Raw genomic sequence first — 15,000 nt, forward strand, 5'->3', positions numbered from 1 at the left:
GTGAATATACCCAGTGATGGTCTAGAAGACTGCTGGCTACAAGACTTCTGTCAGGCAGTGTACAACAGATAGACTAATCAGAATGCAATATTCCAGAGGGCTGTCATGATGCTGTGATGAGGTTGTGCAGTCAGCAGAGGGAGCTCACACACAGAAAACTGTGTGCGTGGATTACAGCAGTACAGGGTGTGTGTAGATTATGATTGTGCAGATGCTGAAGTTCAACAAGTGCACAGAGAACAGACGGAGAGACAAAACACCAAAGAAATGCAGAAAATAAAGTGTGTGCGTGTGTGTTTCTCTGCGTGTCTGTGCTTGTGTGCGTGTTTGCATGTGTATGTCTGTGCCTGTGTGTGTATGTATGTGTGTGTGTGTGTGTGTGCATGTGTGTCGTCCCTCAGACTGAAGCGACAGGACTCGGAGCGGCTCCTGCGGGATTATGGGAGCAGAGCTGTGAAACTGCAGGGCGAGAGACTCAGTCTGGAGGGATTCGCTCAGTTCTTGGACCTGCCCCAGTCTGAGATGCTTAGAGACATGTTCACACTGTTCGACGAGGTAAACTAGATAACATTCATTACTTTACATTTCTCTGGAAAACAGTTACAGAACTCTTGGAATTTACACTGCGAAAAGGCCTTTCTGTCTTGTTTTTAGTCCAAATGTCTTATCTTAAATCAAGAAGCATTTACTAGACAGGTGAAACATGGTCTTGTTTGGAAGAAATGGTGTCAGACCTTTTATTAATTACAGAAATGTTCAGATTTTACTCAAACCCACACCTGATAAAGCCAGTAAATCTGGAGTAACAGTGTTTTGTCTGTTATTTTTCCTTAGCTGTTTATTATATAAGGGTTGTGTTTCCCTCAGTGTATTGATCCAGTATCTGATCTGTGCTTCAATGAGTTCCTTATTATTAGTTTCAAACATTTCTGATTTGTGTCTGTAGAATGAAGATGGCTCGATTGACGTCCGGGAGTTCGTGATCGCTTTCTCTGTGGTGTGTCGACCTGCTAAAACTCTGGACACCATCAGGCTGGCCTTCAGGGTGTGTGTGTGCGTGTGTGTTTGTTTATGTATGTGGGTGTTTATGCGTTTTTGTGTATATGCGCCTGTGTGTGTGTGTGTCTGCTGAACACTGTTCGTGTGTTTTTTTTTTGTGCGTGTTCAGCTGTTCGAGGCGGATGAGGACGGAGCGATCACAGAGAATGAGCTGATGTGTGTGTTGCGGATGGCTCTGGGTGTTGCGGAGCTCAAAGTCAGCCGGCTGTTCAGAGCCATCGATGAGCAGGACACAGGGAAAATCACATTCGGTGAGAACAGTACAATACAATACGCATATCAGTCGTATATCACATATGAAGCAGCTACAGATACGATACGATACATAAAGATGCATATGAAGCAGTTGCTGATACGATACATTAAAGATACATATGAGCCGCTACCAATACGATACATTAAAGATACATATGAAGCAGCTACCGATACGATACATTAAAGATGCATATGAGCCGCTACCAATACGATACATTAAAGATACATATGAAGCAGCTACTGATACGATACGATACATAAAGATGCATATGAAGCAGTTGCTGATACGATACATTAAAGATACATATGAGCCGCTACCAATACGATACATTAAAGATACATATGAAGCAGCTACCGATACGATACATTAAAGATGCATATGAAGCAGCTACCGATACGATACATTAAAGATGCATATGAAGCAGCTACCGATACGTACATTAAAGATACATATGAAGCAGCTACCAATAAGATACATTAAAGATACATATGAAGCAGTTACTGATACGATACATTAAAGATACATATGAGCCGCTACCGATACGATACATTAAAGATACATATGAGCAGCTACCGATACGATACATTAAAGATACATATGAAGCAGCTACCGATACGATACATTAAAGATGCATATGAAGCAGCTACCGATACGATACATTAAAGATACATATGAAGCAGCTACTAATACGATACATTAAAGATACATATGAAGCAGCTAACGATACGATACATTAAAGATACATATGAAGCAGCTACTAATACGATACATTAAAGATACATATGAAGCAGCTACTAATACGATACATTAAAGATACATATGAGCAGCTACCGATACGATACATTAAAGATGCATATGAAGCAGCTAACGATACAATACATTAATTATGCATATGCTTGTTGTGCTCAGAGTGTTTCAGGGAGTTTGTGGATCATCATCCAGATTTCGCAGAGCAGTTTCTGTACTCAGAGAACACAGGCTTCGGCAGCAGCTCCCCGACTCACGCCAACGGCTTCTGTGCAGACTTCAGTCCCAGTGAACAACAACAACACAAACAGCAACACAAACAGCTCCAGCAGCAGCAGCAGCGGCGGCAGAAACAGCACTGAGCACGCTCTCCTCCTCCTCCTGCAGCATTTCACACCCGCCACGCTTTTATTCTTTTAAGAGCAAATTCAAGGGATTTTCTTTTGCTAAAACAAATACTTGAAAGCCGAGCACTTGTTTGTTTTGTCATCGGTTGATTTATCTGTGTGCATGTTCCTGAAGGCGGCGCACACGCGGATCTGCGCAGTTTCTGCTGTTCTGCGGGTCTGCAGATGCTCAGTCAGTGTTTGCATGGCAGTATTCCTCCGTGTGTGTGCGTGCGTGTGTGTGTGTGTGTGTGTGTGTGTGTGTTTGGAGCGCTGGTGACTGATCTGTGAGCTCTGTCTCCTCCTGCTGGACAAGCTGCGGGTCTGAGGCGCAACACACACACACTGAAGTGCAGCTTTTACTGTGCAGCGATTCGGCCCACAACTCAGGCTGCAGGGAAACGGCTTCAGCTTTCTGTAAAGTGTGTGTGTGTGTGTGTGTGCGTGTGTGTGCTTTTGTGCATGCAAGTGTGTGTGTGTGTGTGTGTATGTGTTTTTCATGTGTGTGTTCTCCTTTCATACGGTCCATTATTATTCATAACCGTCCAACAACCAGTTGATGATCAATCAGAGGGGTTTATGGGTCGTCATTGGGTTGTTTTATTTGATTTTCTTCAGGTACTGAAATAACAACTGCGTTTAAAAAGGACCAAATCCAGAATAAAGACTGTGGTGACGTTAGAGAATCAGGAATCTGAAGCGTGACATTCAGACTTCTCCTCAATCGTAGAGCGTTTACCTTTTGATAAACACACATATTCCTGTATTTTTCTATTTTTGACTCCAGCGATTCGGCCAATCACAGCGTCTCCTTTCTAGTGTTTTAGCGTAGCGCTCTAGCCGTCCTTTTGGTTTGCGTTTGACATCAAGTCTTCCTTTCTGCAGTTTTGGTGAACAATCGTCCCGTATTATTGTCAGTTCTCCTGAATTCAGATTGAGAATAACTCCACTGCCGGATGTTTACCAGTTACAGATATATTTATTCAGGTTTTGAACCACATCGTGAGGCCGAGACGCAGTCATTTTCTTATGTTTCGGTCTCAAAAAAATTAGATTTAAGATTTTATTTTGCTAAAAAATGCTGTTATTATTGATGACGGTGGTTTTTCTATGTTTTCTATCAGTTTACAGTCAGTCAGTTTAGCGTTATCAAAGTTATCAGACTGTGTTTATCATCAGCTGATCCTGCGTCAGTCAGTCTGAGCCGCTCCTCACTCTTCAGTTGTCCACTATAATCCTCCTCAACTCAACATTTCAGCCAAGCAATATTTCAGCAACGTCGCCACCTTTGTAAAGCTATTTCTGATATGTATTTTGAATATTCCGAGTGCGGGGCATTTTGTGAATTTTGATATACATAAAAGAATCTCACTGCCGTGACAGATCTGAGATCAGACTGAGGATGATAACTAGTCTTTCTGCATTATTACTGTTAGCGCTACAGAGCGACTGCGATCTCCTCCAGATTGCTGGTCTTGTATATGTGCTCATCGGCCGGATCTTCAGTCTCTCTGAGCGCATGAAGGCCGAGTCTCGCTGTCTGACTCTACTTTCAGTCTGACTCTTCTATTGTTTTCTTTTGTTTAGTGAGTTCCGTCTGTGCTCTGACAGCCGGCTGCTTAGACTGAGCAGAGGGGGATTGTGGGATTGCTTTGGAACTGATTGTCTGTGTTTATAGAGGAGAATCTCATGAAAACACTCTGTCTTGTTTACACTCACATGACAAAAATACTATAGTAGTTTATCATAAATACTGTAGTGTTTCTGAACCATAATATAGTAAAGTACTTGAATTAATCTGCAGTGATTCTACAGTTGCTATGGTAACACAAGAACCATAGTTACTGATCTGTTGTGGTGATTCTACAGTTGCTATGGTAACACAACAACTATAGTTACTGATCTGTTGTGGTGATTCTACAGTTGCTATGGTAACACAACAACTATAGTAACTGATCTGTTGTGGTGATTCTACAGTTGCTATGGTAACACAACATCTAAAGTAACTGATCTGATGTAATTATTCAGTTGCTATGGTAACACAACAACTATAGTAAATCATCTGTTGTTGCAATTCTACAGTTGCTATGGTAACACAACAACTATAGTAACTGATCTGTTGTGGTGATTCTACAGTTGCTATGGTAACACAACAACTATAGTAATATAAACAAATGACCCAATACTGTAGTTTTCTACAGCTGTAGGGTATATTACACTGCAATACTCCACAGTTTACTGTAGTAAAAACTTAAGTATACTACAGTATGCATCACAGTTAATCAGTTCTCTATAGTTAACTCTACAGCGTGCTGCAACATTCATTAATAGTATTGTAAATACTATAATATATACAGTATAACATACTCTACTATAGTATGGTTCAAAAACACTAACAGCATTTACTATACATTACTACAGTATTTTCTCATGTGGGCATTGGTTACTGTAAAAAACAATGAAATAATTAATTAAAATAATGCAAGTTCATTTGAATTTGGTTAGCCAGATCAGTATTTTACAATTTAAATATTATATTGTTGTGTACGTTGCCTTCAAAATAATCATTTCAGTTAGCTAAAGGGGTAGTTCATCCAAAAATTACAACTCGCTTAAAGGTATTTACCCTCCCTCAAGCATTCCCGAGCCTTTATGAGTTTCTTTCAGCTGTTCAATACAAAGGAAGATGTTTTGAAGAATGCTGAAATCCATTGACTTCCAAAGTAGGAAAAAGCAATGGTTAGCGGTTTTCAGCATTCTTCCCAATATATTCTTTTGTGTTTATCAGAAATAAGAACTCATGAAGGGAGTAAAAGCTTTTCATTGTTGGGTGAACTGTCCTTTTAACAGAATTAGTTTACAATGTATAACTCCATATAATCTCTATTTTTATTTGGAGAAAATGCAGACAAACTCAAAAGTTAGGTCACATTTCTTCTCTCATAAGAATGAACCCAGTTGCTGCATTCGTCTTAACTTTGTCTAGAATACAGGTGAAGTCAAAATTATTAATATCCATTATGTCATTTGTTTTTGCAAATATTTCCCTGATGATGTTTCTCAGATTCAGGAGTTTCTCACAGTATTTCCTCTAATATTTGTTCTTCTGGAGAAAGTCTTATTTGTTTTATTTCAGCTAGAATAAAAGCAGTTTTTAATAGTTTTAAAGCCATTTTAAGCTCAATATTATTAGCTCCTTCAGCAATATTAGTGTTGGATTGTCTCCAGAATAAACCACTGTTATACAATGACTTGCCTAATTACCCTAACTTTACCCTAATTACCCTAGTGAAGCCTTTAAATGTCACTTTAAGCTGAATACTGGTGTCTTGAAGAATATCTAGTCTAATATTATGTCCTGTCATCATGATATAGACAATAGACATCAGTTATTAGAGATGAGTTATTAACACTGTTATGATTAGAGATGTGTTCACTGATAAACAGAAATTGGAGAAAATATAAAAGAATTCCAGTTTAACAGGAGGGTGAATAATTCTGACTTCAGCTGTATGTGTAAATGGTTACAGTAAGAGCGTCCAGTAAACGTGTCGGACTGATGAATGAGTTCCTCTCTCAGTGATGTTGATCTGAACTCCTCTGTGTTTCTCTGCTGTTCTGTGTGTCGAGCTCAAGAAGAAAAGCCCATTCTGGCTCTTTCTGACGGCTCTTCTGACACGTCCGGCTCTGTTTTCTGTTCTCTGACTTTATTTTCTGATGTTTTCGAGAGTCGTGTGTACAGATGACCTGGTCTGGTCTGGTCTGCTGTGAAATGACTGTCATACTGACTCTTGAAGAATAAAAAGGGACATTTGAGCACGATCTGCTGTTTGCTTCACTCTGTTTCCCTCTAGAGGACCATCTTCATATCTCACACACACACACACACACACACACACACACTTAAAGAGCGCCTATTATTCAAAAATGACTTCTATGTGGGGTTTAAACCCAGCTGTGTGTGTCAGCAGTGTGTGAATATCTCCAGTCTCTAATGCTCAACAGTAATTAATTGTGTTCATTATAATCAGACTTGATGCTGAAACACTTTGATTGACATTCTCCTTTTGTACGTGTCATCAGAGGGGGAAAGCCCCGCCCACTAGTGCTCATCTCTCCATCTCATTAGCATAAACAGCAGCCCTGAGTGAGAAGCAGCCGTCTGTCCATTAGCCATTAGAGTGTTTGAGCTGCTGAAGATAATGTCAGCATAGACTAAGAGGATTCTAGATGTGGAGTTTTAGATGAACAGAGACAGGAGCGACATAGACTGACAGAAGACTAAACACACACTCACACTGCAGCACATATGCACACCTGACCAACACACACACTGCTGTTTTACATCTGAAAAAGGAACGTAACGCATTACTTTCCATAAAACAGAGACTGATGTCTGTTGGGAGTAGCTCAATACTGTAATGCATTACTCTCTACAGTAACTTAGATTAAAGCAGATGTACATGAGCTGTGCTGCAGTGTGTGTGGTGTTTAAGGCTGAAGGAAGTGAAACAGAGCGGCTGTTCTTCTGTGCTCTGCTGACTTGAGTCTCCACTTCGCTGTCAGTGATGCAGTGAATAAACCCTTTCACACTGTAATGACAGTAAATATCTGGAAGGACTCAGTTCAGAAAGGGCCCGTTCACACATCAGCTCTCTCTGGAGAATTGTCGGTACATTTCCGGAAATATCTGTGTGTGTCTGTGCGAGAAAAGGGGCTAATGAGCACACAACTACTAACCCCTCATCATGATGACCTGCAGGACCATTCAGTTAAACCTGCGTGTGTGTGTGTGTGTGTGTGTGTGTGATGTCTGGAGCATGACTCCTCTGACCCATAAACTCAAACACACACAATGAAAAACCAACAGCCTTTCAGTCACCAGAACAAAACCACTCTTTTAGGAACATTCCACTGTTTATTTGTTTGTTTATTTATATATTTATTTATTTATTTATATATTTATTTATTTATTTATTTAATTATATATTTATATATTTATTTATTTATTTATTTATTTAATTATATATTTATTTATTTAATTATATATTTAATTATTTGTTTATTTATTTATTTATTTATTATTGATTTTCAAAATATGCTAATTTTACAACTCACACTGAGTTAATTAACCATTTTAAAAACATTCAGCAGATTTCTGGATCTGGCGGGAGCCCTTTTAGCTTAGCTTAGCATAGGTTATTGAATTGGATTAGACCGTTAGCATCTTGCTCAAAAAAATCCCAAAGAGTTTTGATTGTTTTCCTATTTAAATCCTGACCTTTCTCTATTTACATTGTGTACTAAGACTGAGAACAAATGAAAATTTCGAGGCTGATATGGACAGGAACTACACTCAGCTGCCGCTTTATTAGGTACACCTCACTAGTACCGGGTTGGATGCCCTTTTGCCTTCAGAACTGCCTTAATCCTTGATGGCAGAGATTCAACAAGCTACTGGAAATATTCCTCAGAGATTTTGCTCCATATTAACATGATAGCATCACACAGTTGCTGCAGATTTGTCGGCTGCACATCCATGATGCCAATCTCCCGTTCCACCACATCCCATAGCTGCTCTATTGGATTGAGCTCTGGTGACTGTGGAGGCCATTTGAGTACAGTGAACTCATTGTCATGTTCAAGAAACCAGTCTGAGATGATTGGTGCTTTATGACATGGTGCGTTATCCTGCTGGAAGTAGCCATCAGAAGATGGAGACACTGTGCTCATAAAGGGATGGACATGGTCAGCAACAATACTCAGGTAGGCTGTGGTGTTGACACCATGCTCAATTGGTACTAATGGACCCAAAGAAAATCTCCCCCACACCATTACACCACCACCAGCAGCCTGAACCGCTGATACAAGGCAGGATGGATCCATGCTTTCATGTTGTTGAGGCCAAATTGTGAGCCGAGCATCCGAATGTGTCAGCAGAAATGGAGACTCATCAGACCAGGCAACGTTTCTCCAATCTTCTATTGTCCAGTTTTGGTGAGCCTGTGTGAATTGTAGCCTCAGTTTCCTGTTCTTAGCTGACAGGAGCGGCACCCGGTGTGGTCTCCTGTTCTATATCGTCTTCATTTTTTGTCCAGCATATTTTTTTCCACAATCTTCATCGAAACGGAGGATGAAACTCCAGATCCACCGGGTTCATCCTGTTAGCAGGTGGCGTGTGTGTGTGTGTGTGTGTGTGTGTGTGTAAATCAATATCTGAGAGGTTTTGGTTATTGAATTATCCCCGTCAGACATTAATGATAATAATATTTGTTCAAAGGGCACGCTGGGATATGAAGAGCTGGACGCCTGTGCCGTTCCCTAAACACCACATCATCATATTGCTCCTCTTTGTTTTGACTATGAATGCTGAAGATGAAGATATTGAGGAGGCCGGGGCGGTTCCTAATGCATGTGTGTATCAATGCAGTTATTCACCTTTATGCCTCAAAGCATTGACTTATAACGGATCATTTTACTGTGGTTATTAGCCAAACTTTCACAATCTGATCCTCTCTTAACACAAATAGCAGACTTCACTACACTGCACTGAACACAGTTTTACACAAGCTGAAACTGTTGACATTTTCATATTAACATATTCATCCATCATCCTCCAATGAGGGCTGGGTTTAGGGGCGGGGTTTGCTGCCACGCCTCCTTTTAAAAATTGTATATCTTCATCCGACTGAACTGGTGGCCAGTAATCTGACACAGGTAAACTAGTGATGGCTGAGATCAGGCTGGTTTCTGGAGGTTGTGTTCTACTGTACATGTGTGTGTTGCTCTGCTATTAACACACAGGTGAGTGTGATGTGTGTGTGTTATCTTCAGTCACGGCTGTAATGCTGTGGAATTGGTGAAAGGGTAAAATGATAAACGCAGCGTTTGATCTGAGATTCTGCAGCCAAAGTACTGTCTGACTTCAGCAGATGAGCTTCAGATGATTAATGCTCAGCCTCAGGCCACGATTAGGGCTCGCTGTAAATATCACACACACATGCACACGCCATGGAGAGAGAAAACACACACACACACAAACACACACACACACATGCACACGCCATGGAGAGAGAAAACACACACACACACACACACAGACACACACACACACACACATGCACACGCCATGGAGAGAGAAAACACACACACAAACACACACAGACACACACATACACATGCACATGCACACGCCATGGAGAGAGAAAACACACACACAGACACACACACACACAGACACACACACACACATGCACACGCCATGGAGAGAGAAAACACACACACACACACACACACACACACACACATGCACACGCCATGGAGAGAGAAAACACACACACACACACAAACACACACAGACACACACACACACACATGCACACGCCATGGAGAGAGAAAACACACACACACAAACACACACAGACACACACACACACATGCACACGCCATGGAGAGAGAAAACACACACACACACACACAGATGAAGCAGATCTGCAGTAAAGTTAGCAAACACTGTGCTTATTCATATTTACAGCTGAACATTACTCAGTTTTCCCCTGTGAAATCCACATTATCCTCCAGATGTTTCTCTGGTGAGTTATTTCAGCTTTACAGCATTATCTCAGCTTTATTTAATACTCTACACATTTTAAAAGAGAATAGTTAGCAATATTTCATTTAGCTCACACTACTCAGCAGGCACACACGTCAGAAGACGTTAATATTAGGTTAGATTTAGGTTGTGAGGTCTGGTGACCAAACTTCAATGTCTATCCAGCGTCTAAAGACAACGTTATTTTGACATCCAATAGCGACATCAAATGACATTGATATTTGGTTCATTTTAGGTTGGAAAGTGACCAAAATCCAACGTGGAGCCAACATCCTAAACCAGCGTCATTCTGACGTCAAATACTAATTTATTCGTCAGGTGGGGCAACCAAAATTCAACGTATGATAGACGTCATAGTGGAAACATCCACACAACGCCAAGCAGTGACATCATTAGACGTTGATATTTGGTTGATATTAGGTTGGACGTTGACGATGGCCTGACTTTGTGTTCTGACATCAACCTGATTTTCATTTCCAAACATTCTGGAGTTCAACCTCAACCTGGTGTCATGATGACCTCCTGCGCCTGCTGGGTACAGATAATACTTTAAATGAGCCATGAGGTTAGACATTTCAACACAATCTCATGGCATTTCCTAACTTTTTGATATAGTGGCTAATTCGTATGATCTCATCCGCACAATTTAGATTAGCTAATCCTCCAATGAGCGTTGGGTTTAGGGGCGGGGTTTGGTGCCACACCTCCATTTTCACACGACTGAACGTGTACGTGTTCATACGAATAAGCCACTAATCTGACAATGCGTAATATAGTTTTGTTTTCTCATGAGATCAGGCTCCACATTCAGCTCAGTAAACTACTAATTAGCAGATTATTAATAATAATATAAAAGTCAGGTTCAGGATAAGGCATGTGGAATAAGATCATGTTTATAAGAGCTAATACACAGTTCATATCTTCAGATTAGACATGTAATAAGCCAGTTCACTGCACAAAAGCTTTTCTCACTCCGAGTTTCTGTCTTGTTGTCAATATTTATTTTAATTGTTTCTAATTAATTCATTTCATTGTTTGAACTTTTCAACATCAAAAGCTGTTGGTGGAACGATCCGAGTGCCATAATGCTGAAATAAACAACAACAACCAACATTAAACACAGCATCTGGAGTCTACAGATACATCTTACATTGCAGTTAATGTTTAGACACTAGTATTCAGCTTAAAGTCACATTTACAGGCTTAATCAGAGTAATTAGGAGCATCATTAGACAACAGCGGATTGTTCTGAAGACAATAATACAATAAAATAATAATCTGAAGGGGGCTGATAACACTGACCTTATTATGATCTATTCCAAACTGCATTTATTCCAGATAAACTAAAAGAGATAAGACTTCATCCAGAATAAAGCAATACAAGATATGTTACTTAAATTAAATAAATAAATGTAGAAGGGGGCAGTGGTTAGCACTGTGGCCTCACAGCAAGACGGTCGCTGGTTCGAGTCCTGGCTGATGTTTCTGTGTGGAGTTTGCATGTTCTCCCCGTGTTGGCGTGGGTTTCCTCCGGGTGCTCCGGTTTCCCCCACAGTCCAAACACATGCACTATAGGGGAACTGATCAACTAAACTGGCTGTAGTGTATGAGTGTGTGTGTGTGAATGAGTGTGTGTGGATGTTTCCCAGTACTGGGTTGCGACTGGAAGGGCATCCGCTGTGTAAAACATATGCTGGAATAGTTGTCGGTTCATTCCACTGTGGAGACCCCTGAAGAATAAGACACTGAGCTGAAGGAACATGAATGAATGAAATGAAGATAGATAGAAACAGAATGACAGCAGGGGGAAGGTAATCATCTATAATTCTGTATTTTGTAACTGTGTAAGCTTTGGTTGGATGCACACACCTACACGCGACATCATCATCTCCGCTTTGACCCATCAATTAAAAATAATTCAATAAAACAACAAGAAAAACAGGTTAAAAAACAAGACAAGAGACGCTGTGCTGATGGAGTGAGGAGGAGGAGGAGACTGGAGCATGTGTGTGTGTGTGTGTGTGTGTGTGTGTGTACTTCTACCTGTGTGGGAGAAAGAGTCTCCTCCTCCTGCATCTACACACACACACATGCACACACACACACACATGCGCACACACACACACACACACACACTCATAATGTCCATCATTATCTGAGCTCTGACCAGCTTCATCAATGCATGGAGAAGTGAGAGTCTGTCTGGAGAAGCGCTTCACCCCACACTGAAGGTAGGCTTTACTTCTGTCTTTATTCCTGCAGGATGTGTGTTTGGCGGATCTCTGGAGCTCAACAGGTTCTGCTTTCTCTCTTTATTATCTCTTATTTAATCTCGTGCTGGAGTTTATCAGAATTGAGTTAAAAGATAAGCATCATGCTTGTTGGTTACGTTCTTCAATATGGTGATCAATCCTCTCGTATTTAGTTTGATGAGTTCTGGATGTAGGCAGTGGGTTAAAGCTCTTCTGCTTTTTAAATGCGTTATTCATTTAAATAATTACTAAACTGATGACCAAATGCTGTTTTAATGTGAATAAAGTGTTTAGTTTAGAGCAAGCTCCTCTTTATTAATCAGCTGTTTGAAGATCCTGTAATTTTAGAATGATTAAACATCAGTTTATTGATAATATTCCAGTAAAACATTTATGAATTATTAACAATACTACAGTTTGTATTGATATAGTTATTCATCTTATTTATTCCAATATTTTATCTTATAGTTGAGTGTGTCATAAATGAGCTGAAAAACTAAAGATCTTCCTCGTTTACTGTCCTTAATATGATCATCATCATCATCATCATCATCATCATCCCCATCATCCTCAATCCTTTTGAAATCATTTTAAATAATAATAAATGTTTAAAATCACTGAAGTGATCATTAAATGCTGTTTTATTTTAGTGTGGAGCATGCTCATGTTTATTCATCAGCTGTGCAGATCTCTTCACTTCAGAGCAAACGTTTATTAAACATCAGTTATTAATAATATTTGAGTATTTATGAATCGTTACTATTGTAATATAATTATACGTTTAGTATTTTGATGTATTCATATATTTATTCCTTTTAATGTTTAATTGATTTATCTTAAGCACAAATGAGCTGAAACAGTAAATACTGTCTTCAGCATGAGCATCATCATCATCAATACTTGTATTTGTAGTTTAATCAATTATTGATGAAGTAAAGAGATTAAACCATATGTTGGTCACCTGCTCATCAAACATATTTAACATCCTTTTCATGGAGAAATCTGACCCAAAATGACATTCATAAAGCAAGCTGATCACTGAAACTGTTATTAAAATGATTATTAATTAATTTAAATTAGCCCAAGCTCATGTTTATTCATCAGCTGTTTCCATCATCTAGATCCGTTCAGTTTAGAGGCACCATGTTGTATTGAACATCAGTAAATTAATAGTTTTATTAATAATATTTGAGTGAAACTGGTATTTATTAATTAATGCTATTATAATATAATTATACAATTAGTATTTTTATGTATTTAAATATTTATTTATTCATATATATATATATATATATATATATATATATATATATATATATATATATATATATATATATATATATAAATATATTTTTTTTTTCTTATATTTGAGTTTGTCCTTAATGAGTTAAAACTCTAAATATCCTTCTTTTATATGTAGTTTCATTGATTCTTGATGTGATGTAGTCAATGGATTAAACCATATGTTGGTCACCTGTTTATCCCAAATATTCTTATTAATGACATTCACAATGCAAACTGATCACTAAATCTTATTAAAATGATTAATATTCAAATTAAATTAGCCCAAGCTCATGTTTATTAATCAGCTGTTTACATCAGTTATAAAATATCAGATCAATCAGAAAATATGTCGTACTAAACATCAGATTGGGCTCACGTTGAGCTCTGGTTTATGTTAATTGCAACCTAATTAGGTGCGGTTTATTCTAATTAAACAGATCCACATGTGACGCATTTATATTGGAGTGTGGAAGAGATCTGTTGAGTTTGGCTTTTCTGTCTAATATTCTCCTGCTGTGAGTTGATCTGTCATTAAAGGTGTCTTAATCTGAGTAAAAGCAGTCCATTCCTGACATTACAGTGTTTTCTTGAAGGAGTTTTGGCAGTAATGAATAACGCATGACATGTTAATTACTGCATAAGGATTATTTTAAAGTTGAACAGATCCACACGTGACGTATTTCATGGTTAATATCTGATCTGCTGTGAAATGTACCTCATGTTGTCCGTGGATTGTTTTTAAATGTGTTTTGACTGGAGTAAATCTGCATCATTTAGTCAAAGCTTGTGTTTAGTCTTTGCTGGAATGATTTTAGCAATGAATGAATAATGAGATGTTAATTATGACAGAACTGCTCTTATTGAGCTACAAGTGTGGTATTTTATATGTGATTGTGTATCTGTGATAGAGTTGTTGAGTGTTTTTTAGTTCGGTTTGAGTTTTAGTGGTCAGAGCAATTCGTTTGGTCATTAAATATGTTTGTTTATGCTAGAAGGATGTTTATAGTAATAAATATTGTATAATATATTTATAATATACTAATACTGATGTATTTATGTTTGACTGTTGATCAGATTCTTCATTTCAGTCTGCTTTTATTGGTGTATTATGTTGTCTGTGCGTGTGTTTTTATTTGATTCAGTTAAAACGACAGACTTTTAGTGTTCGCTTTTTGACATGTTAATTACAACAAAGCGATGAATTTAACACGCGCTCTCGATGAACATAACCCAATGTGAGGTATTTTACATGTGGTTGTGTATAAAACAGTTGATTTGATGATTAAATATGCTTTCATTTGAGAAAAGCCGCTTCCTTTAGGCTGGAATGATTTAGCTGGAATGGTTTTGGTGATAATAAATAACATTATGCATGTATTACAACACAGCTGATTTACTGTGTGT

General features: G+C 38.7%; 2 protein-coding genes across 2 annotated transcripts in view; both read left to right on the forward strand.

Annotated features, from left to right (window-relative positions):
- LOC130243150 (lysophosphatidylcholine acyltransferase 1) overlaps positions 1-6,270 on the forward strand; it is a 21,082-nt gene extending 14,812 nt beyond the window's left edge. The window contains exons 11-14 of the mRNA XM_056475221.1: positions 402-555; positions 947-1,045; positions 1,169-1,310; positions 2,225-6,270. Of these exons, the coding sequence (XP_056331196.1) occupies positions 402-555; positions 947-1,045; positions 1,169-1,310; positions 2,225-2,424 (595 nt within the window). The 3' untranslated portion in view covers positions 2,425-6,270. The remainder of the gene's footprint in view (positions 1-401; positions 556-946; positions 1,046-1,168; positions 1,311-2,224) is intronic.
- A 5,963-nt stretch (positions 6,271-12,233) lies between these two features.
- slc6a3 (solute carrier family 6 member 3) overlaps positions 12,234-15,000 on the forward strand; it is a 27,573-nt gene continuing 24,806 nt past the window's right edge. The window contains exon 1 of the mRNA XM_056475147.1: positions 12,234-12,291. The gene's annotated coding sequence lies outside the window, so the exon portion shown is untranslated. The remainder of the gene's footprint in view (positions 12,292-15,000) is intronic.

This window comes from Danio aesculapii, chromosome 16 (genome assembly GCF_903798145.1).
Source record: "Danio aesculapii chromosome 16, fDanAes4.1, whole genome shotgun sequence".
In the NCBI taxonomy this organism is placed as follows: domain Eukaryota; kingdom Metazoa; phylum Chordata; class Actinopteri; order Cypriniformes; family Danionidae; genus Danio; species Danio aesculapii.